Here is a 24,428-nt window from a genome sequence, read left to right on the forward strand (position 1 = left end):
CCAGATTTGGCTAAACCACAAATAGCCATCTCCCACAATACCAAACAGATAAGATTTAATCTGCAGTGCGCTAGCTTTTGAAAAAGTATAGCTGACGTTGAACATTAACACAAACTTCCCCCTAATGTCATCACTAAAATCTTCAAATGCACCAGAAAGAAATAAAGTTAAATAACAAAAAAAGACAGACCAAATTGTGATGAAAGAATCATGCTTGCTTGCTTTGCTGGGGCTAAAATAAAGCAAAATAATTTAGGAGTCAATGATAAAACCCGTTTAAACTGCGTAGCTGCTTCTGGCCTAGGTGAATATATAGTGCATTGATTGGATTTTCGATGCCCGCTCGACCTTATCCGAAACGTTTATGTATGTCAAGATAAAGATAAAGATAAATAAATAGAATTCCCAGAGTTTCAAACATCTATAGGTCTAGCCTCCGTCACGGCTTCAACTCTTCTGCCGTCAAACTTTCAAAACCCTAGTTTGTATTTCGTCTCCGCATGCATACTTGAGTTTTCCTGCTCTTCCAAAGTTTTAACAGGTTTTCCATGTTTTTTCTCTTTTACCTCGCTTTGCGAGGTCCAACTGCAAACCACATCTCCACCATATGACTATAACTTTATCCAAGTCCTGGCCCAAAGCTGAAAAGAAGGCCGAAGTCTAAATGGCCCTGTTTCTTTTTCGTGCATTTTTCAAACCTCGCCAATGGCTCCTTCTAGATATATTGGTTTTTGTTATTGGTGTCTCAATTCTGGAACGTTGACAAACGAAGCTAGCTAGCAAAACCAAGTAAATCCACGAAACTTGATTCTATCAAATATATAATCGACAGTTGAATCGTTCTTCCCAACCGCGCCTGTCAACATGTATGATTAAGCATATTGAACATAGAGATTTTGATTAACAAGTGTAATAGAAACAACTACTTAATTAACTTGTAAATAAGGCCAATCGAGTCCTCCGCGACAATAAAATACCAAATGAATCTTAATTTAAATAAAGAAATGAGTCGCAATCTTCACTCCGTAATTATGAATATAAGCATAAATATGTGCGCGATTTTCTCGTGGCAAGTTAAAGAATAGAAAATGAGAAAACTCCAAATAAAAAAGGGATAATATAATGTTAGCTAGTCAAAGTCTCTGAAAGACTTAAAGCAGTTGCGTCATGTCTGTTGAAGTTGAAACGGTAATATTGTACAATAACTGGTGCAGATCAATTCAAGTTGAAAATAACTCGCATTTTAATTCTCATTTTAAGAGCCTTCAATATCTAGACGTGGCATTTGCTGATTCTCATGCTGATGATCAGATAAACTCAGAAGGGCCCAGTAAGTAGGCCACAGATCTTAATGATATATGCACATCTGGACCTACATGTGCAGGATTAATCACATTTTCCTAATCCTGTTCCCTCTCAATAATGATCAAGAATTCAAAGATTACTGACAAAAAACCGTAGCATCTCTCTTTGGTTGGCAGCAAACTTAAATATATAATGGGTAATAGCTTGCCTTTACCTTTCCTTGAATAAAGCAATAGTATCTGGCTTTCTGATTTGAGGAAGGAAATTTTCTCTTCCTCCCCAAGGGCTCTTAAAAATCTTCCCATTAGGTTTGACTTAATTTACCTCAGTGGTATTTGGATTTCCTTTTCCTAATGGATGTGATAGTTCAAGGCACGTGAATGTTGTGAGGAATTGATCAGCCCTCCAAATGTACAGTGGCCTTTGCTGTTGTCTTTGTCTAAATATGTAGAGAAGCGGAAGTATGCAGTGTAAGGTTTGCAAGCGGTAAATGAGGTCACTTCTTATATCACCTGATCCATGAAAGCAAACAAAGTCTTGAAATCTTAATTTCTTGGGCCTAACAATGATCTGATACCTGTACAAACATATCCCCTTTCTTGTTTTGCTTATGGATAGGAGCCAAAGCAAAAGATACAGAGGAGATTTGGGGCTTAGAAACATGGACTGCGCGGCGTCAGAGTTTCCATCAGAGGAAAGCACGGTTGAGCTGTTTCAATTCTTCTCTATTCCCTGCCAGCAAGACAGCAGCAACCCTAAGCAAGATGAACAGAATTTGATCCTTGTCTCCAAGAAGAGTGATTGTAGCCGGGGCAAGCGTAAAGCAGCTACTGCTTTTGGTGTTGAGGATGGGAACGCTCCTGATAGTAAAGGGAAGAAAATCATTCATAGAGACATCGAACGACAAAGAAGGCAAGAAATGACTACTCTGTATTCGACTCTTCGGTTGCTGCTTCCTCTTGAATATCTCAAGGTTAACCGTTCTCTCTTCCTTTATATTAAAATTGCAACTATAGCATGAAAAGAAAAATTGTTATGGATCTTTTCAGACTTCTGAAAATTTATATACCCTTTGTAAATAATTAGTCCTGTCTTAATTGTCACTGGTTTTAGGGAAAGAGGTCTATATCGGATCACATGCACGAGGCTGTGAAGTACATCAAACATTTGCAGAACAGGATCACGGAGTTAAGTGACAAGAGGGAGGAGCTGAAAAGATCATCCAATTTGCATACACCGAGCTCTATGCCGGAAAGCTCACCAGATTGTTCTGAGGACAGTGTAGTAGTTAGAGGTTGTATGGTAGGAGTGGAGATTGCCATAAACACAGGCTTGAGACCAGGCCTTCCTCTTTCAAATGTGCTTGACGTTATAGTTGCAGAGGGCCTAAGTGTTGTTAACTGCATATCAACTAAAGTAAATGAAAGGTTGTTGCACACTATTGTGTTGGAGGTAAATAGAGTTGCAACCACGGGAATATTCATCATGCTTTTCGTTCCTTTTTAATTGAGAATTATTAATTAGAAAGCAATATCCCTCTTAATTTCTGACGCTTAATTTGTTTCACAGGTGAATGATGGAAGAAGCATAGAGCTGTCAGAGCTGCAACAGAAATTAACAAAACTGATAATTCGTCCTCCAGGTTAATTAGATTTTTAAACCTGCTGTTAACTGGCTAATTTGCTTGCGGCAATTTCTTCCTGTTGTGAAAGATTCGATGCTTTGTAGCTAGGATGAAGTTCCTAATTTTGTAACCTAAGGTTGGTCGTGGAAATGGTTGATTAATCTTCTTCATCAGCTAGCCTTTGTTTTTCAGCTACATCAATAAATACACAAGCAAATTTGTTGGATCATCAATTGCTTGTTAATGTTTAGTCTGCATGACATACTATCTGTTCATGTGTTCTCATTAATTCGCATTCATATCCATTTACCTCGTTAGTTTCTATAGTTAGTACTTAGTACGGCTGCATGCACTTCGATGACATTTCAAGTGTTGGCAATATATATGATCACTTTTCCATATGATAATCTTGATTAGTGATACAAGGTAATTGTATGGAAAAAAATATATATAGCCAGCTAGCTAGTACTCTTCAATGTGCTAAAATGTGTCCCCGAGTTGCTCCAAGTTTAATTCATGTCCTTTTTAAGAGAGAAATTGCATAAGTTAACTCCTCTTGCATGTCATGATATTTCTTTTTGTTTTCTCATCATTTTCAACTTAAATTTTATTTATTTTAATACTTCATGTGAACTCATGGCTGCTTGATGAATTTCAGAAGAAATCTACTAAATCCTACTAGAATCATCCATATGTAATATATTTCTGATCATAATAAATTTTGATAATGCAATCTATAAAATTTGCCATCATTTTTCTTGGTAACTTTATTTGTACCTGTACCTATGATCAAAATGCATGATCTTTACTTTAATAAATCAATAGAGATCTGACATCTCTCAACACCAATCAAATGATCAATTTGGATCAACTTGCATTGTTTTTGTGGAAATTAGTTAAAGTATGTACTGATGTAGTTGAACATTAATACATATTAAAGAGAAAATTATAAGAAAAAACCTTTTTTGATAAGGGTATTTAAAAAATAACCATCAAAATAAATTTAACTGTTTTTAGCTATATTTAATCATGACTTGACAAAAATACTCTTGAAATTATTTCAAATAAATTAAATCATTTATCACAATTTCTCTCCATTTGTGCTTCAGATTTATTTCTCATTATCTCACTCTCTCTAATTTTATCAATTTTTCTCTTCGGCATTCATCTTCTATGCTCCTGATTTCTTTCTTTCGCATTTTCAGATTTCCCTTTCCTGCGCTTTCAATATACCAAATGATGGTTTTGATGTACTTGAGTGGATGGTTATTTGAGGAATTTAATTTTTAGGTATTTTGGATAAAACTAAAATGGTAAAAATGATCATAGATGTTAGAAATGGCTTTTAATTGAATCGATTCGAAATCTAAACACCAATAAACTCAAAATTTTTAAATTTTTAAATTTAGATTTTCAAAGAAATTTTTTTTCGATTTTTAGTCAAAATTAGTGTTTTAGATAAGAAAATTTGTGTTTTGATTTATAAAAATATATTAGAAACACTTTAATCGGTGTCAAATTGTCAAAAAAACAAAAAAAAAATGAAGAGAGTTGAGAAGATTTGAAATTTTGATTCGTAAGTAACAATAACATTTTGGTCATGTTTGGTAGGTGGAATGGCTAAGCCATTCCCCCTCTATTCCTTACAAAATTTTATCCCCTTCTTTGGTTTGCTCTTGGGGAAGGAATAGCCACTCCAAAAGGAATGGCTATTCTTTAAAATTAGGTAAAAGCTTGGAATAGCTAATACCACCATCTCTCATGGTATTAGCTATTCCACACTTATGGGAATAAAATTTATATATTTTGAACTAAAATGTCATTATTTATTTTTAAAAATTACAAATTTAAATTTATAAAATTAATATTTTAAATTAAAATTAAAAAATATTATTATTTTTATATTTTAATTATAACATATTTAAATTATAAATAAAAAATTAGTATTTTAAAATATTAATTTTTAAATTATTAAGTGAAATTTAAATTAAAAAATGAAAAATGCAAATAGAGAAAAATAAATCTTATTATAATAAAAAGGTTAAGTTATTAATTATATATTATAAAATATTTTGAATTTAAAAATTAATTAAAAGTATTAATATTTTAATCATAATAATATTTAAATTATAAATTAAATTACCAATTATTAATATTTTCAATCAATTATAAATTATTAATATTTAAAAAATAAAATAAAAACAAATAATCATAATAACATTTAAATTATAAATAAAATAGTAGTATTTTATAATATTAATGATTAAATTACAAATAAAATATTAATACTTAAATAATCAACTATTAATATTTAAAAATATAAATTATTAATATTTAAAAGATAAAATAAATAATCACAATAACATTTAATATTAATGATTAAAGTATAAATAAAATATTAATATTTAAACTATCAATTTTTAATATTTTTAAATAAATTATACATTATTAATGTTTAAAAATAAAATAATTTAAAAATAAATAATCATTATAACATTTAAATTATAAATAAAATATTAGTATTTTGTAATATTAATGATTATATTATAAATAAAATATTAATATTTAAAAAATAAAATAAAAATTAAATAATCATTATATAATAAAGGGTATTTTTATCTTTTTATTTTTATTCTTTTATTGTTTCAAAGTTATTTTTACCAACCAAACACTGTAATACGTCATAATAATCATTCCTGCTCTATTCCATTTATCATACCAAATTACGTAATATTTATTATATTCTATTTCCATCTCATTTTATTTCCACGTAATAGCTATTTTATTCCATTCCATTCCTATCTATTCTGCGAACCAAACGTGCTATTTAGGTATTAAAGTGTAATAAAATGTTTTTAAATATAACGTGTAACAACAATATTTTTTTAACATGATGTGTAACAATAATATTTTTTTTAATATGGCGTGTAACAACCTAATCATGACGTGTCACATATTTTGTATATAGCTTATAACAACCTAATTATGACATGTCACATGTTTTTGTACATAGCGTGTAACAACCTAACTATGGTATGTAACAACCTAATTATGACATGTAACAACCTAACCATGACGTGCCACATGTTTTTGTATATGACGTGTAACAACCTAACCATGACGTGTAACATGTTTTTGTACATGACGTGTAATTTCATTAAGGGTAATTTTGTCCAATTTGATTAAGAATAGTTAAAATTATAAAAAGAGTTATTTTTAAAAACATCTTATTTATAAGGATTATTTTAAAAAATACTCCCATATTAAATTGCCCATAGCTTAAGCTAGCTAACTGTTTATTATTTCATACTGCATTCCTCCGTTTTGAATTCATGAATGATCAAAGACACAATTGTCTATCTTAAATTGAGCGTGAATAATTATTGAACATAGGGTAGGAGTAAGTATAATTAATTCATAACGCATCCTTTGGTCTACACAAACCTATATAATTCTGTTCATAGTTTGAATTGTAAAACATGTCTTATATATATTTGAAAAAAAAAAACCCTTAAAAGTCATGTATGAATACATTAAAGTTCTTCATTAATTTTTCTAATATATTCATTTAGTCAAATAGCATGCACGTTTGGTAGTAATTATTTAATGTTTTCTGGTACTAATAATTCATTTCACGATGTGATACTAGCGAGGATGTCAAGTCTCAAACAATAAGTTGGCACATCCTAATAATTTTACTCAAGTAGCTTTTGGGTGATGGGTTTTGAACATGTAACTTGTTGGTAAATTTCCTTCAGCTATCCCAGATAATTACCTTGTCCAAAATCCTGTTTTGACACGATGGGCAATAGGCATTGCTATAAGTCTTTGATCATATCCTTCACTAGCTAGTGCTCTCGGATACCATAACTTGATACCCTAGCTCTCCCTAACAAGTAACGAAGGCATTGTCGAGCTGCTGTTGGCTAGCTAGCTCGATCGGTCCTCTCCTTCAGCTTGCAGTTGACCGCACAACCAGCACCATTCCCATGCCGTCAATACTGCATGCACTATAATGTAAATGATATTAAATAAATCTAATTATCCTACGTCCGAAAGGGGGGCGGAAGAGAACATATATACTTTAATAAATCTCTCCCTTTTACTAATATAATTTTTGGTCTCTTTCTGCTTCGTTTTTTCCCTCTAATTTGTTCAATTTGGATTCATGAGTTATGACTTGTTGAGACTTATTTGATCACTGATCAATGCATCCGCTCGGGGGTATGGGTTCGCTCATTGCAGAGATAATTAAATGCTAAAGCTACTGCTTCCTTCTTGAGCAGAGACGGCGATACTGTTTTCCATCTTTTAGCTCCATGGGCGAACTGTTCTGATGTGATCTAGTCCTTTTGTCCATCGGCCATCAGACATCTCTCTGCCTAGCATTAATATTTAATTGTTTCATAATTTCATTATAACAATTCATCAGCCTAGGGCCCAAGTCTATCTCGTTGTTCTTAATAGTAGGTAAAACTATACTGCATTTGTGATATTAAATGAAAGACAAAGGTAAAATACTAGTACTAAGATTCTCTCTATGCTCAAATTATCATTTTTCTCTGTGATAAATCTCTACTATCTATAGTTAAAAAGACAAATTGATTATTGAGAGCTTCAAATTACAACATCCTCGTTGTTTTGCTGGTATTAAAAAAAAAAAAAAGGACAAGAAAAGGAAAAGAAGAAGCAGGTATGGGAATGGGAGTGTCAGTTTCTTGGTAGAACTGACAGATGCTCTCCAACAAAGTTTCTTGAAAAAATCTGGTTGATGATCTGCCTTGTTTTATGTCATTGGTCATGACGAGGAAAAAAGGTACACATGACCAAATTGAATTGGCCACGCAATGGGATGTTCATCAAACTTATCATGATGATCAATTCTCTTAAAAAAGAATATAAAAAATGTTTTGATCAGGAGGAATTGATTATTAATCAATGATACTGTCGGGAAAAGACCCCACTTCACAGAAACGTTAATTCTTTCCAGTCTGTTCGAAATTGTACCTGCTAGCTTATAAGTTACTCTAACTGTTAAAAACAAGACGTGATCATTTTATCATCAAAACGCAGTTTTATCGTTTTCTCAGCTTCCAAACATGGTCGGAAAATTTATGTCTTTCTCTGTTGTCTGAAGAATAAAACAATACTGGAAAATGGGTTATCATCAAAAACCGCAGTACCTCTCCAAGACCCTTGAACAAGACCTCCTCCTTCCTCGTGTTCTTGTCCCTCGCTCTCCCTCTGTTCCTTCTTTCTTCTTCTCCAAATCCCATTTACAAGCTCATTTCCATCTCGTCGACCCGCTCGACTCGCCAGAGCCAACTCACTCTTTCCTCTCCCGTCACGCTGCCTCGGTGCTTGCCCTTCTCTGCGTGGCCAGCACGCGCGTCTCCTCGGAAACTCTTTCCCTTCTTCCTTCTTTGAAGCTCGTCGTGGCCTCCAGTGCTGGACTTGACCACATCGACTTAGGAGAGTGCCGCCGCCGAGGCATTACCGTCACCAGTGCTGGTCAAGTCTTCACAGAGGATGTTGCTGACTTCGCTGTCGGGCTTCTCATCGATGTTCTCCGACGAGTGTCAGCCAGTGATGGGTGTGTTCGGGCCCGGTTGTGGGCCGAAAAGAGACCATTCCCGCTTGGTGTAAAGGTGATTATTCTTCTCAATTTTCAAATTATTGCAAAGAGAACATACCCGCAAAAGTATTGCTTGATAGTACTATAAAAAACATGAGACCCGTTAATTTGTTAGTATCACGAATTCAATTGATGATTGGTGGTCTTAAATTTCTTCTGAAAAGAGGTGCCTTGCCTTGTTCTTATCTCTATAATGAAGAAAACCTTGTTTCGCCAAAAATATAATGAAATTTTAAAAGAAATTAAAGAAATACATAAAAGTATATCACGGAATATCACGTTGGAGATTTGTCAAAGTTACTATGATAATCAAGATAGTGTGAGTTTGGGCATTCTATTCTCATGTTTCTTTGTTGAATGCTAGATATATATATTTATATATATAATCCTGATTCATGGTTGCGTTGCAGCTGGGTGGAAATCGAGTTGGAATTGTGGGACTTGGAAGAATTGGGTCGGAAGTTGCAAAAAGGCTGATAGATTTTGGCTGCAGCATTGCCTACTGCTCGAGAAAGGAGAAGCCATCTGTCCCATACCCTTACTATTCCACTGTAAGTGAACTTGCGACAAACAGTGATGTTCTCATTCTTTGCTGCTCTTTGACAAAAGAAACTCACCACATAATCAACAAAGGTGTCATGGAAGCATTAGGGAAGGAAGGAGTGATAATTAACATTGGAAGGGGGGCTCTGATCGATGAGAAGGAATTGGTGAAGTTTTTGCAGCAAGGGCAAATTCTTGGTGCGGGTCTTGATGTGTATGAGAATGAGCCCCATGTGTCGCAAGAGCTGTTTGCAATGGAGAATGTTGTTTTGGCTCCTCATGCTGCTGTCTACACGCTAGAATCCTTTGCAGCATTGCAGGAGCTGGTCGTAGGGAACTTGAAGGCTTTCTTCTCCAATAAGCCTTTGCTTACACCTGCTCAACTTGAATGAAGGGGCTGCCTCTTCGATAGCACCCTTTTGTGACAATGTTGATATCATGGTTTAGTCTAATCTAATACAGAAAATTCTTATACCTGCATGGTTCAGTCTAATGTTGCAATTGGTGGGAAGCCAGTTGGCACTGTGGGACTGGGGAGAATTGGGCACGAAATTGCAGAAAGGCTGATAGCTTTCGCCTGCGGCATTGCCTACTGCTCGAGAAACTAAATTAACCCATTTTCAGCACTAAATTCTAATTTTTCTTTTTTTTGTAATTGAAAAAAGGATATGAACCTGCTTTTAAAGTAGGAAAATTATGCATCAATTATTAAATTAAATATTCGTATGTAAATAAAATATTAATTTACATATAATAATTATATATTCAAATAAAATTATATTTTAAATATTCCAATTCTTCAAAAAAAACAAGTTTTAGTAGCATCTAATTTCTTGCATATCTCGAACGCACTTTTAACTTTCATTACTTTCAAACGTTAACAAAAAAAAAAAAACAATTAACCAAACAATACTTCACTTGTTTTATGTCGTTTTACTTGTGGGGCTACGCATGGTCCATGGAGCTAGCCTGCCAAACTTAAAAGGAAGGAAAAAGGAAACTGCTGTAAATTGTATTGTTGCACCAGGTGGCTAGCTATGTTTTTGTAGGCAGGCGACCGACACACTATTTTACCGGTTCCATGTATACGTGTTACTTTCTCGAGATGCCAGTATGGTTGTCCGGTCCAAAATATTGGGGGTTGAAAAAATATAAGTTGGGTCAGATTAGCTTAATTTTTATACGCGTCATCAAAACTTCAACTTAATTCAGCTCTTGTTATCTCATTGATCAAGTTGGACCAGGTTTTTTTTTTAAATAAAAAAAATTATTTTTACAAATTTATTTAACAAAATTTTTATTAATAAAATTATTTTATAATTTAACTCATAAATTAAATAATAAAAATATATTACAAATAAATAAATTACATAAAATATAAATAAATAAACAAATTACATCAAATATAAATAAAATTTCAATCTTTAATACAAATTACAATTTCATAAATATAAGTACATAACCAAATAAATTAAAACTTCAAAACTCATTTATATTCTCATTAATTCTAATCCTTATGTAAAACATTTGAATTTTGTTTGGATAGTAATGATATCTAAAAGTTTAAATCACTATCATCTAATATTTATTGTAATAAAAAAAATAATGAGTTTAAATTTTAACTAAAATTATTAACTTGACAAATAAAGATTAAAGATATTAAAATATATATAAAATAAAAGATACTATTTGTAACTAAATTATTAATTTTATATATCTAAATATATAAAATTATTAATTTAATTTTTTTTTTTACTTGCAGAGTTGATTCGTATCAACCCGAGACAACCTACTAATTAGATGAACTGATTTATTTAGACCAGATTTTAATATGAACTTAAATTTTTAAACTTCAACTCACCTTGCTTTCAATAAAAAATTAACCAACTCAATAAATCAGCCTAATAAATCATGCCCATTTTGACAGTTCTATTCTTTTCCTTTAATCGTTTAGCTCGTTTTAGGTGTGCGGTTACGCATGGAGGTAGCTATCAAGAGCTATATTTACTATATTATATTAATGGTATAGTGGTTATGGATGATCATGTTCGTCAGGGACTGGGCTGAGTGGCCTGTAACCAGAGTTGGACAAGTTGGAAAGTTAGATCCATTCCTTTCCAGCCCAACCAGTTATTGCTAATAAAGCTTTTTCAAAAATGAGAAGCGGATGCTTTAAATGGCATTGAATTTACTGGTAAGGTAGCAAATTTTACGATCATTAAATTTTTTTTATTTGATAAAAATTAGAAATGAAATTCATAAATATTAACAATTTTTTTTACTTTCAATATACACCATGTTTTTTTATTTCAAATATTAACCCACCTATCCACCAGTAAAAAACGATCGAAGGGCGGTAAAAGACCCGACCTAGATGGGTTTCGAGTTTTGACCCATCCAAAAATGGGGCCATTTTTTTGGGCCTTTGGGGTATAAAGGGTCGGATGCGGGCTTTTTTTGCCCGTTTGGAACTCAAATTCGGGTGTTATCCCAAAGATACCTATAGTATTTGACCTATAGTAGCTTTCTTACAACTTAGTATTCTAGTTGTATTATTTTTATATGTAATTTTATATTCAATTATCATCAATTTCTTTGTCAATTATATGAATGTATTTATTTTAAAAGGTTGCCTCCAATCCGGATCGAGTTGCCTTGCAACGGTAGGGCTCCAAATATTAGGGCAAGACAATAACAAAAGCAACAACATCGTCAGCAAGACAACCACCACCGAAAAAAGAAACGTTTTTGCTGTTTGATACACCAAATCCTCTGTAATTCCCGTCAATGGCTACCAAAGAAACTGATAACCAGCAACAACGCTCATCGCAAGAGCTACCTGTAGTACTCGTAAATCGTCTACCATCATTCAGGTTGCCTTCCAAGCCTCCTTTCGAAGACGATCTACTTTCTCACTTCCACCTCCTGGACCCTCACGACTCGCCTGAGCCATACGACTCCTTCCTTTCCCGTCATGCTAGCTCCATCAGGGCTCTCATCACTGTTGGCCCCACGCCGGTTACCGCCGAGTTTCTCAATCTTCTGCCTTGTTTGGGGCTTGTTGTGGGAACTAGTGCCGGTCTTGATCATATCGACCTCCCAGCTTGTCGGAGTCGAGGCATCGCTGTTACTAATGCTAGCTCTGCCTTCTCCGAGGATGTAGCAGATTGTGCTGTTGGGTTGTTGATTGATGTTCTTAGAAGAATTTCTTCTGCCGACCGATTTGTTCGTGGCCGGATGTGGCCTGCTAAGAAAGAGTATCCTCTTGGTTTTAAGGTACATGTTCTTTTCCTTTACAGGTTACATCTTTTTATCTGGTTTTTCTTTGCAGACTAGCTACTACTAGCACTCTGTAAATTTTGTAAAGGTGGCAGTGGCGCCTGGTGTTGCCAAAATTTTAAGCCTGGCATGAAATTAGGATAATTACTAGGGGTAATGGATGTCGAATAATTGATGGGTGAATGCATGATTGAGTTTCCTAAACTGGAAAATTGGCTTGTCAAAAGTGATTGCTATATATAAGGGCTAATTTATGCGGCAGAATTCTCTGATGAAGTCTGCTAAAGTAAAAACTTATGCAGAATATTGGACAAAGACCAAATACATATATAAGTCGAGAAATTCAGTTGAGGAAAGATCTTTAGTTGGGACTTATATTGATCTTGTTGAACCTAGTTAAATAAAATCTTTGACATTTCAAGACAGAAATGGCTCAATAGCTTAAAAGCTAAGTATTCAAATACATATTATCCTTAGTTAATTAAAAATAAAAGAAATAGTTGAAAATTAATAACTAGGCCTGAGTAGCGATCGGTTGCAACCGGGCAACCGACCGCAACCGTCGGTTGTTCTGATCGGCCTCGTCGGCTATATTAGTTTTCTTCCATTCTTCAACTGGTGCTTCATTATCAGGCCAAATTACTGCCAATCATCTATTCTAGCAAGGTAAGCTATAGATTTTTTTTTGTTAGTTATTTTGTGAAAATAACAAGAGAGAGAAAGCTTGAGAGAATAACTTATGGAGGTTATTTCTTCACTTCACTCCCTAAAACCGAAACCGATTTTGGACACAATACAGTTCGGTCGGTTGAAAGAGCTTAATTTTTTGGTCGGTTTTATTAAAAACCGCATCGAAAACAGACCTAACCGAAATTTGCTCTCCCCTATTAATAACATTGTGGTAATTGAGAATGTATAAAAAATTGAGATTACTAAATAGGAAAGTGAAAAAATATGTTATTTTATTAATTATTTTGATTTTTATATATTTTAATGAGAAATGAGATAAATAATTGAGAATTAATAGGGTTAAGTGAAAAAAAAGGGATATTTATTACATATGAGAAAATAAGTAGATATTTTATTAATTATTTTAATTTTTATAATTTTTAAGATAATTAATTATATTGTTATTATAAAATTATGAGACTTCTTAAAATTTAAGACTAAAGTCCTTGCTTTAGTGACTTTACCCACCAGCCAACTCTGTTTCAAGGTCTCACCACCGATATTGTAAGTTACAACTGAAGCAGTTACTACTGATACAGAAATCAAGTTACCCAGGTGGTTGGATTTATTGGAAAAAAAAAGAAGCAATTCCATGAAAATCTTTGCTACTGGGATCTTCTGTCTCCCTAGGAAATAGTAATTCAAGAAGGACCATTGCTCTGGTTATGATGAGCGGGTAGCTAAGCTGCTTGATGCCTTCAAGATGGTTAATGCATTATTCTCTGTGTTCTCCTTTGTCCAACCACTGGTTGTGTATCACAAAAATTAGAGTTGAGTCTCCCAAGGAATCAAACTGTTGGCCTTTAAAATGTTACGGTACTTTGTCAGTAACTTAGGATCAAACGTATTCGTTTGAAGCTGTATGAGCACCTTTTAATGTATAGGGTTTAACAAATCAAGGGGGAATCAACACGTCAATGCCAAGACATGTATAACGTCAGGGGCCTTTTTGTTTGTTTTTCATTTTTCTTTTGGTTTATAGGGAGCAAAAGCCAAAACAAAAACCCAAATTCAACAGAAATTATTGAAGAACAATGACCACATGGGCCCATGTGATGGTGTATAATTAACTGAAAATACTGGACAATATTTACATTGATAACTTAATTGGATTCAAATCTAATCGCAAACTCTGTTTTGTTGATCATAAATGGGCTTTTCTTTGGGACTGCAAGAATAGATATTGACAATAGGTGCATGCATATACAGGACAAATGCAATAAATCAGAGAATTATTGAAACATAACGTAACGTTGCTGCATGCAAATCCATTAACCAAGTCGATACTTTATGATCTTTTTGAAAAATGTTGATTCGAATACGGTATTCTTCATAATATTTACTAGCATTAGAACTAAGCTGGGAGTGCTATATCTTTGTGCTTTTGTGTTTCATGAGCATGACTCTTTACATTTCATCAAGGCATTAGATTCATCCTATTTGGTCCTTATGAAAAACAGTTCCAAACTTCCAATTGCAGTTAAGGGGAAAGCGAGTTGGGATTGTAGGCCTGGGAAGCATTGGTTCTGAAGTTGCAAAGAGGCTTTCGGCCTTCGACTGCAGCATTGCCTACAGCTCAAGGAAGAAGAAGCCATCCGTTCCATTTCCATTCTATGCTAATGTTGGCGACCTTGCATCAAACAGTGATGTTCTCATACTTTGTTGTGCACTGACAGAGGAAACTACCCACATTGTAAATAAGGATGTCATGATGGCACTAGGGAAGCAAGGGGTGATAATCAATGTTGGGCGTGGTTATCTTATCGACGAGAAGGAATTAGTGCAGTGTTTGCTGCGAGGAGAAATTGGGGGTGCAGGTCTTGATGTGTTTGAAAATGAGCCTAATGTGCCCAAGGAGCTATTAGGACTTGATAATGTTGTGTTGTCTCCACATCGCGCAGTCATGACCCCCGAATCCTTTGAAGCATTGCTCCAGCTGACCGTTGCTAACTTAAAAGCTTTCTTTTCAAACAAACCTTTGTTATCTGTAGTGTCAAATGAATGAACTATCCAGTCTTTAGCTGCAAGGCTTCCCAAGCTTCCCAGCTTTGGCATCTTTGTAAGTAAAAACTGTAATATTCCAATAAATGCTTCGTGAAGAAAGATCAACATTTGGTTAAATGTCAAATGCTAGAGTGTTGTACCCAAAAACATGTTTATTTCTTTGTTCAGTTGTCAAAAATGATAGTACTACCTGCCATGTTTTCGGCCTAAGAGAATGGGAATGTAACTGAAATTTTGGGCTTTTCATTTGTCAAAAAATCTGATAATAGGTTAAGCTCACCAAACAGACCAAAGGAGAAATGAGATAATTTTTTTTTGAAAATTAAAAAGTATAATATTTTAAAAAAGTATTCTAAGTATTTAAAAAATTTTAAATAAATTTTTATATTTTTATTGTGTTCAATCAAGTTTTATATTTTTATTTTGAGTCAAATAAATTTTTATAATTAATTATTGATTTAGTCAAAATGTAATTTTGTTATTTTATATCGCGTTGCACTAATATGACATGTTAATATATTATAATTAATGAAAATATAACACATTGATGTATCATAATTGATAATAACGTGATATGTTAATTTAACATAATAATATGACCATAAAATATTTTATACTTTTCATATTAACGTCATGTCTAATTAATTAATTATTTATCATAAGAGTTTATTTAATTTAAAAAAAATTCAAGAATTTGATTGAATATAATAAAATAATAAAATAATAAAAATATATTTAAATTTTCATAAATAAATTAATTTTTTTTTAGAAATATATCAAAATGAAATAAGATAATAATAGTTATTATGTAATTTGATTAATGAATAAGAAGTTAACATTATTCTAAATTTCTAATATTTGGTTAATAAAAATAATTTTGAAATGATTAAATAATAAAAGATAAAAGTATAAAAAATTATTATAATTTATCAATTTTTATGTTAAAATATTAAAAATTATTATTTAAAATTTTAATATAATTTTTAATTTAAAACATTAATTTTTTGATCTATTTCCGTCTGCTTGAAATATCTATTATTAAGGAGATTGATAATAGCTATTTGGATTTTCCCAAAATAGATATTTCTCGAAACGTTCCGTTCAGCAATAGAGGGAAAAGGAATAATAGCCGTTCGGCAAACCAAACGCGCTGTCAAAGAAAATGAGAAACAAAGGCTTCAGCTTCAGGGCCTAAGGCTCCAAATGGCCACCGTCAAAGAACAAGAGCTGCCACTGGTCCTAGTGCGCCGCCCACCCAACTTCCATTTCCCATTTAAACACCGTCTCGAAACCCACTTCCATCTCCTCGACCAGCTCGACTCGCTACCTCCCGAGTCGACTCACTCCTTCATCTCCCGCCACGCCCCTTCTGTACGGGCCCTCCTCTGCGTGGACCCCACTCCCATCTCCCGCGACCTCTCCTCCCTCCTCCATTCCCGCCAGTTCATCGTCTGCTCCACCGCCAGAGTCGATCACGTTGACCTACAAGAGTACGGCCGCCGGAGCATTGCCGTCAGCAACGTCGGGAAGGCCTTTTCCTCCGACGTGGCTGACTTGGCTGTAGGCCTCCTTATCGATGTTCTCCGTAAGTCTCCGCCAGAGACCGGCACGTTCGGTCTGGATTGCGGGCTCGGAATGGGGAATTCCCGCTTGGATTCAAGGTTATTTTTGGTTCTTTGCTGGTTAAAATTTGTATTATTTTTTTTCAAAAAAAGAAATCTTTCATGTGATTGAGTGGCGGGGTTTTGCAACAATTTGGTTGATTATTGTAAAGTTTACAATGAAGGGTGCTTACAATTTAAGAAATAGAGTTCCTTTAGCGAAACTACTTTGTTCCGTTGAATGATCTCTTTAAACTGAGTAAAACTGGCATTCATTGTGGGATCCATGGCAGTCGGACTTGTCAGCAGTTCTGGGGCATTATGAAAGAATGCAACTATTTTAAAATATGATAAGGAAAATAACAATTATCTAATAAAAATGAAAATGACAAATCATACTCTAGTTAATGCTCGTAGCTACCAACAATGGCCTTTAGAATTGCGTCATAGAGCGTTTTAAAGCAGTATTTGATAATTTCTAGTTGGGTGGAGTGGACTAGTAGAGTTTGACAAGTTCAACAGAAGCACGGATGGTTGGCCACTGCTTTGCAGGAAAAGTTTGATGGCGCCCCACTCTGCCATGTTATTAATACCACTGTTTGTTTCGTATAGGCTAAGCAGGGCTGTTGTTTTTGTCTGCCATTTTTCTTGTTTTCCCAGTTCTGCTTGTATCTTTTTAAGGCCATTGGCCCCAAACATTATTAAAATGGGGTGAAGCATGGGAGATTCCATTGTTGGAATTTTCTATAATTGTGATATATCTGAATTGTGGAATTTTTTTGGCATGACAAAAAATATAGTGATCCTCATTCTTCAACACCACAGCAGGCCAGCACTCCCATCCCTTCCCTTCTATCACATTATGCACGTTTTGTTAGAAACTAATTTATGAGTTTCTTTTTAAACATCATTATGGTGCAGTTAGGAGGAAAGCGAGTTGGAATAGTGGGCTTGGGAGGCATTGGTGCTGAAATTGTGAAAAAGCTTGAGTCATTTGGCTGTGCTCTTTCCTACAACTCAAGGAGGAAAAGGCCATCTGTTCCATTCCCATGGTATAAAAATGTCTATGACCTTGCAATTAACAGTGATATTCTGATTGTTTGTTGTGCATTGACAGAAGAAACTCATCACATAATTAACAAGGATGTCATGACTGCCCTGGGAAAGGAAGGAGTGATAATAAATGTAGGGCGTGGGGCTCTTATTGATGAGGAGGAATTGGTGCAGCTTCTGGTGAGAGGTGAGCTGGTTGGTGCAGGTCTTGCTGTGTTTGAGAATGAGCCTGATGTTCCGGGAGAGCTATTTTCCTTGAATAATTTAGTCCTGTTTCCACATTGTGCTGTTGCAACTCCAGAATACTTTGATGCCTTGGAGGAGTTGATCCCATCTAACCTGAAAGCATTCTTTAAGAGCAAACCTCTGCAGTCATTGGTTGAATTTGAATGAATGGACAATTCGTTTATTTCTGGTTATGATTTTTAGGCCGCTAAACCAAGAAAGTCTGTATAGTAGAGATCATCAAGTTGACACATCAATATGTTTTGGAACAATACCAAGTCTAAGGTATCACAGTCTCTGCAGCTTCTCGGAATGGCGGTGCTGTGAACTTATATGATAAGGGATTATAATGTTAAGCTGGAAAGCTATCCCAACCGCTAGTAGTATACGTTAAATTAGGAAAAAAATTGTTAGAAAGTTCATTTTCTACTTTCAGAAATCAAGTTGCTTGCAATTAACGGTTGATGCAACCTTAGAACATCGTTTCTAGAAGCCCTTTAAGGCTTTAACATGAAAGTGATGTATGGATTGCAGATTAGAATTTCTGAGTTCGGAGATCTGGGGTGGATAAGGTTTCTTATAACTTGCAGTTTGTAGTTTGATGATCATTGATTGCTTATGAATCTCTATCCTTATGGATTTTTGACCTTGTTTGTTTGTCTTGTATCAATACGCTGTAAATTTTTCTTGATGAAAAATAAAAGCTTGCATGGTACTGTGGGGCCAAAATTATGTTTGACAATTGACAAGGATGCGTTCTTGGAAGCATTCTCCATAACATCCGGGCATGACCAGTTGGTCCAGTCCTTTACCCTCGATTCAACCAATGCCAACACTCTTGTTAGTGGCCACGACTGGGTTAGCTTTTTCTATTTTTCCTGTAGGCTCGATTCGGCAGAGAAGGGTAGAAGTATTTGGTTTTCTTCTAGCACGAGATAAATACTGCAATTCTTTTTCTTTTTCTTTTTATATATTTATTATAAATTTTGAAGCAATTGAATTCAAGTTCTTCTAAATCTCTCTTTGTTCAATTCTTACCATTTTACCATTTGAAAGATGTTCGGGTAACAATCTTTTTTCATTTTAATTAGAGAAGGAAAATTCAAAATTTCCTCTCTAAATAAGAAATTATATACTAATCAATAAATTAAATGTGCAATGTTCAGGTAAAGTTTTTTGTTACATTTTGAGCATTTATATCTCTGCTTTGAAAGATGTTTTACCAGGGAACCCAGCACCATTTTCACAGCTGGGTGGTTATAATGCAAAATCTATTAAAACTACTCATGATAGAAAATCCGATCGCGGTTGTTCGGCATCAATGGTCCTGTTCCAGCAACTTAAAGCTGCCAACTATCAGTCCACAAATTCAAGACTGCATTCGTGATTTTTTCCACAGAGAGAAACAAAAGTTGGAGAAGTAAAATAGGATCACAGAAGAAGCTATCAGTTTAGTTACACAGCTTTTGTTTGGTAATACTGAACATTCAACACTGGAAAAGTTGAAAGTTGGACAGTTCTGTGCAAAAAAATTTAGCAGATTCAGCCGCGAAGCACAAGTCAAAGACAGTACCGCTCGCCTTGACTGTTGTTGAAAGAAAATACGTTGATGATATGGGAGGTCTTGAAAAAGTTTTTCTTTCCCTGAAGAGTATGATTTCGAAAGTTGACTGGTTGACGGGCACGCTTCACAGAACCATTTCATCCGCCTCATTCACTTGCTATTGAAGCGATCTGCACCTAAGTAATAGTACTAGTTCTTTCTTCATTATTGAGACTACTTAATAGTTATACTGTTAGCATGGCTGCTTGACCTTCACAGGGCAGAAAATGCCCCCAACACAAAGTTATACATATCAAAATCTAAACGACAATTAACCGAGTGCCACTGGGGACAATTTACCTTTTGTTAATTTCCTGGGTGTTCGGAATAAAAAGAACGGAAGGGAGGCAAAAACTTGCCTGTTTAGGGTTTGATTCACTACTTAGATAATTACAGGTACTTCACTTGATTTGTTTAAGAAAAAGATTGCTATTGTATTAAAAAATTTAGACTAAGAAGGAAAGTGTGGAGGGGAAAGAGTTCTGTTTATGGAGACGTAAATTGAGGAAAGAAATGTAAACAAAGACCATTAATTCACAAACTGCTTAACACAAGGAAGCAAATCAGTCTGCCATTATTCAATAAAGCAGGTAAAGAGAAGCCAAGGAGTGAAAGACAGACACCACCCCGGCATCAGCCTACCACAACCAAAGGTTTAACCCAAGATAATATAGCATCACCAGACCCGTAAACAGCTTATAAAGACGTTAAAAACAAGAAGATATTTTTAATTTAACTAATGACTAGCCTCAATTAGACAGGCCATCCTGGGTCTTCCTAAACAGCTTGTGGTGAATATGCTGAGCAAAGGTGCGAGGAGGGAACAACGGAGGCTCCGTCTCGGACACAGTCTCTGGCAGTGGCTTGAGAATGATCTTCTCCTTTGGCGGCTCACAGAAAACTGCCCATGAGATCCTAACCTTCTCCTTGTTAACCAGACCCCTGTGAAGAATGCTCTTGTACTTACCATTGCTGAGGATCTCGATGGTGTCACCAATGTGCATGATGATGGAGTTTGGAACACATTTTGCGGTGATCCACTTGCCTTCGTAGAAAAGTTGCAGGCCAGGGACCATGTTGTGGAGAATGAAGGTAAGTGCACTTACATCTGTGTGAGCTTCCACACCGAGAGCGAGTTCTGGTTGAGGGCATTTGGGATAGTAATTGATTTTCATTTGAAGAAGGAGCTCTTCCAATCCACCAACTTCCTTCTCTAGCCTTCCTTCTTCCAATCCTAAGCAAAGTGATAGTGCCAAAAGAATTTTGCTCGCAAGGACTCGGAGTTGCCTTGCGTACTCACTTGTGACTTCACTGCATAGTAACCAATGAACAGTGGTGAATTGTTAAAATCCATACGGATAGTTTACGTTTAACTTTAATATTTCATATCACAGAAATATTGTTCTTACTGTAATAAGTATCCTGAATATTAGGAAAATTTTCTATCTAATCAGGCAGACAGATAATTGCCAACCTTGTAGATCTTTTTATTAAATGTGAAAGTTTTCACTTTTAAAAAAAAAATTGTGATAGTGTTCAATGAACCCGGTGGACATATACAGCTTGTTTGATATGATGCTCAAGAAACATTATCATTAATCGATCAAAGAATCTAGTAATTGCAAAAAGCAGTATGTAAAATAAACCAAAAGCCATAAACTCACGTGTAGTCGCTTGGTGTTTGAGGCCAGATGGACAAGTCTCTCTTGTCCTCGGGATACACAAGATGGAAGAAGTAGTCCTCCCACTCAAGCTGACCACTAGCATTGTTAGCTAGCTTGCTGCCATACCCCTGAATCTTCCCCAAAGCCTGGTCGTTGGCATACTTCTCTTTCTCCTCGACAGAAAGTTCAAAGAACTTCTGTCCAGCTTTCTTGACACGTTCCATGAGCTCGTCCGAGATCCCATGGTTAACAAGGTGCATCACACCCCACTCCGTGGCAGCTTTCTTCAACTCCTGGCGACATCTCTCCCGTACCTCTCTGTCCTCTGAGTCAATTTCCTTTAAATCAATGGTTGGAACCTGAGGCCCTTCCTCTTTTTTCTCTTCTTCAAACACATTACCAATGCTTGTAAGCTCTTCCTGAGGTCTAATGTACTCCTTCGGGATGGACTGAATCCCACTGCTTGCCAAGCTCTCTACTCTGGGGGCCATTGAAGTCACCATTCTTGCGATCTTCTAAACTTGTTTTAGAAGTTCCTTGTTTCCACTCTGTAACAACAACCCTTTTTTTTTTTTTTTTGCTTTTGTGGTGAACCTCACTCTCAGGAATATGCCGTAGTGCTGATCTTTAGTGGCCTTTTTATAATGATCTGGTTCGAGAAAATTTTAACACGGAAGATCAAGAAAGCTATGATATTAAAAAAAAAAAAAAATCAGTTGCCTTAGTGAACATGCAAATGGGGTAGAGCTACCAAATCAAGAGAAAGAAATACTGAAGAAAAATAGATGTAACTGGTAAGTCATACACGTGATGAGCTCCACCAAGGTCTGAGTTAGAGCAGTGGTCATACAACTTTGGTTGTCCCAAGGTGAGTTGACTGGAAGCTTGGACCTAACACCCTCTGCTCTAATTTGCTAATCTATCTCAACCAAACGCGCCTGTGAGGTAGAACTTGTTTTGCTTTTGTTTCTTTTCCATTCATCATATAATTCTTGTGAACCTAAAATTATATGTAAAAATGAAAACATCCATTCAACAAGTAATTAATGTTCAATATATACATCTAATACTATATAAGTTTTCAATATCTCTTAATTTAAATATTAAATTGTACTATTCTAAATTACTTACTGTTTTTTTGAACCATGCTAGATAACCTGTTTATCAATGGTTTAACTTTTATAAAATGAAAAGATTATACATACATAAAAGTTAATTATCCATGTCTTAAATAATGTTATTTGAGAGAAATTAAAAGTATTAATAATGTCATAATAAACACTCTTTCTATTAAGTCACTTTGTACTTTAACTTAATTTACACCAGGCAATGGAGCAATGCCTAAAGTGCACATTTCTTGAGCTAATGTACATAGTAGTAATGGGTAGTTTAAGCAAATTAGCTGATTTGCTTTACAGGAGAGTTGACTAATTAATTAAGCAGAGCGCGGATAAATAACGACCAAAATTTCTACTTGGAAAGTCCAACTACCAAGCCAGGACTGCACGTTTCATCTAACCCATCTTAATTTGGATTCATTTAACCCCAAATGGCAGAGAGGACTCAAATGATTTCAACAGCTAATCATCATTAGCGGAGTTAATTGAATCCCTCCCCTGCCCTCTTTTTGGAAACATTAAAGTTTGATTGAACTCAAAAAACATTAAGGCCTTAACTCAACAATGCATAGATGAGATGAGAATTGGATTTCTTTTTTTTATGAATAATAATATTCCTTTCGTTTTATATTATATATTATAAAGTAATAAAACTTGTAAAATATATTTTTAATAACGAATAAAAATGATCAAAATTATATACTCTTAACATATATATATATATACACCTTGTTAGTCTAAGCATTAGAAAGTCTAGTTTATGGACCATTCATTCCGAAAAAAGCTTCAATTGAAATTTAAATAGGTTTAATTCAATATTATTCCATATGGTTTTGCTTTTAACAAATGGTTGATTTTGAACATTACTTATTATGTACGAAAGAAGAAAGTTCTAGACGTTATATGATTGAAGATCTTGCATGGGATCGAAACTAGGAGTTGCTTCTGGAAGAACAATGAGGTAGTTGGTTGCTCGTGCTTCATCTCTACGAGCTTTCAGTCAGCAGGATATATGCCTGCTGCTACCTAGTTCAATTAATTTTCGTATGTATTTGCTAGCAAAACCACCGGCCCCTATCTTGCCTTGGCCTCCGTTCCTTGTTTCTTCGTCCCTAAAAAATTGGCCAAAAATGTGATTTTATATGAACTATGGGATAAACAGGTCGAACAAAAGAAGGGGAACAAAGACTTTTTTGCTTTTTTGGTGCTTGCCCATTCTTCTTGTTCTTGACCAGAAGAGTAAAAGCCTTTTAGTTTTTCCACACAATATATATATATATATATATTGATGTGAGATATATACTTTAAAAATCGGCGTGTTTTATTTTTATAATAAAAAAATATATAGCTTTCAATTCTATAGGATCATATAGAATTGTTTTATCCACATGAGAGCATTATTCTTTGCAAATAGTGTTAATGTCAACGATTTAATTCAGTTCTATATATTAAAAGAAAAAGAGATGGCCCACCCAAAAACCCTCTTTTTTTCTGAATTAAAAAAAAAAAGAAAACAAAAATAAGAGATTAGGTTGATTTGAAGGGGAGATACGCTTGAGAGCATTGACTCTTACGTATTGGCTGGTAAGATTAAACAAAACTATGGCCTAAGGGGGAGGTTGAGAAAACCTATGGGCTGCGGAACACTGTTTTCCAAGGATTCCTATTTACATTCATTGCCCAGCCTCTCCAAAATATTAAATAAAAGGTGGCACGGGCAGGAGTCAAGTACTTGTGTACTGCTGCATCATCATCAAGCCCATTCAATCCCATTTTCATTCAATCCTATAATTTTGGGGACCCCAACTATTCCAACCTAGGTATGTTGAAGGGATTATGTCTGTGGAATTCAAATACCATGATAACAAAGAAATATATAAAATAAAGTTTATGTTAATTACATCATATAAAGGTTTCTCATAACAGTTTGTTTCTTTTTCTTTTTTCTTTTTTTATTATGAAAAGTCTTTGTCAAAGTTTCATAATTGCTTCGATAGTCTTTAGGGAACTGAAGGCTTAAAACAGTGTTGTTGGGAAAAGCATTG

General features: G+C 34.6%; 4 protein-coding genes and 1 pseudogene across 5 annotated transcripts; 4 read left to right on the forward strand and 1 right to left on the reverse strand.

Annotated features, from left to right (window-relative positions):
* Positions 1-1,564: 1,564 nt before the first annotated feature.
* Positions 1,565-3,158, forward strand: LOC18606412 (transcription factor bHLH36-like). The gene is made up of 3 exons (XM_007040000.3): positions 1,565-2,278; positions 2,419-2,757; positions 2,875-3,158. Exons 1-3 carry the CDS (start codon positions 1,916-1,918, stop codon positions 2,950-2,952), a joined length of 780 nt encoding a protein of 259 aa, XP_007040062.1. The 5' UTR covers positions 1,565-1,915; the 3' UTR covers positions 2,953-3,158.
* A 4,793-nt stretch (positions 3,159-7,951) lies between these two features.
* Positions 7,952-9,581, forward strand: LOC18606413 (glyoxylate/hydroxypyruvate reductase HPR3-like). The gene is made up of 2 exons (XM_018116896.2): positions 7,952-8,577; positions 8,975-9,581. Exons 1-2 carry the CDS (start codon positions 8,086-8,088, stop codon positions 9,497-9,499), a joined length of 1,017 nt encoding a protein of 338 aa, XP_017972385.2. The 5' UTR covers positions 7,952-8,085; the 3' UTR covers positions 9,500-9,581.
* Positions 9,582-11,755: 2,174 nt separating this feature from the next.
* Positions 11,756-15,315, forward strand: LOC18606414 (glyoxylate/hydroxypyruvate reductase HPR3-like). The gene is made up of 2 exons (XM_007040002.3): positions 11,756-12,383; positions 14,596-15,315. Exons 1-2 carry the CDS (start codon positions 11,895-11,897, stop codon positions 15,118-15,120), a joined length of 1,014 nt encoding a protein of 337 aa, XP_007040064.3. The 5' UTR covers positions 11,756-11,894; the 3' UTR covers positions 15,121-15,315.
* A 941-nt stretch (positions 15,316-16,256) lies between these two features.
* LOC18606415 (glyoxylate/hydroxypyruvate reductase HPR3-like) lies at positions 16,257-18,647 on the forward strand (annotated as a pseudogene). Its single transcript, XR_016025154.1, has 2 exons — positions 16,257-16,780; positions 17,642-18,647. The product of XR_016025154.1 is annotated as a glyoxylate/hydroxypyruvate reductase HPR3-like (transcript).
* A 1,499-nt stretch (positions 18,648-20,146) lies between these two features.
* Positions 20,147-21,971, reverse strand: LDOX (leucoanthocyanidin dioxygenase). Its single transcript, XM_007040006.3, has 2 exons — positions 21,266-21,971; positions 20,147-20,912 (listed from the first exon to the last, which is right to left on the reverse strand). Exons 1-2 carry the CDS (start codon positions 21,766-21,768, stop codon positions 20,351-20,353), a joined length of 1,065 nt encoding a protein of 354 aa, XP_007040068.3. The 5' UTR covers positions 21,769-21,971; the 3' UTR covers positions 20,147-20,350.
* Positions 21,972-24,428: the final 2,457 nt, after the last annotated feature.

Source organism: Theobroma cacao, chromosome 3 (genome assembly GCF_053813885.1).
Source record: "Theobroma cacao isolate CCN51 chromosome 3, ASM5381388v1, whole genome shotgun sequence".
NCBI lineage: Eukaryota > Viridiplantae > Streptophyta > Magnoliopsida > Malvales > Malvaceae > Theobroma > Theobroma cacao.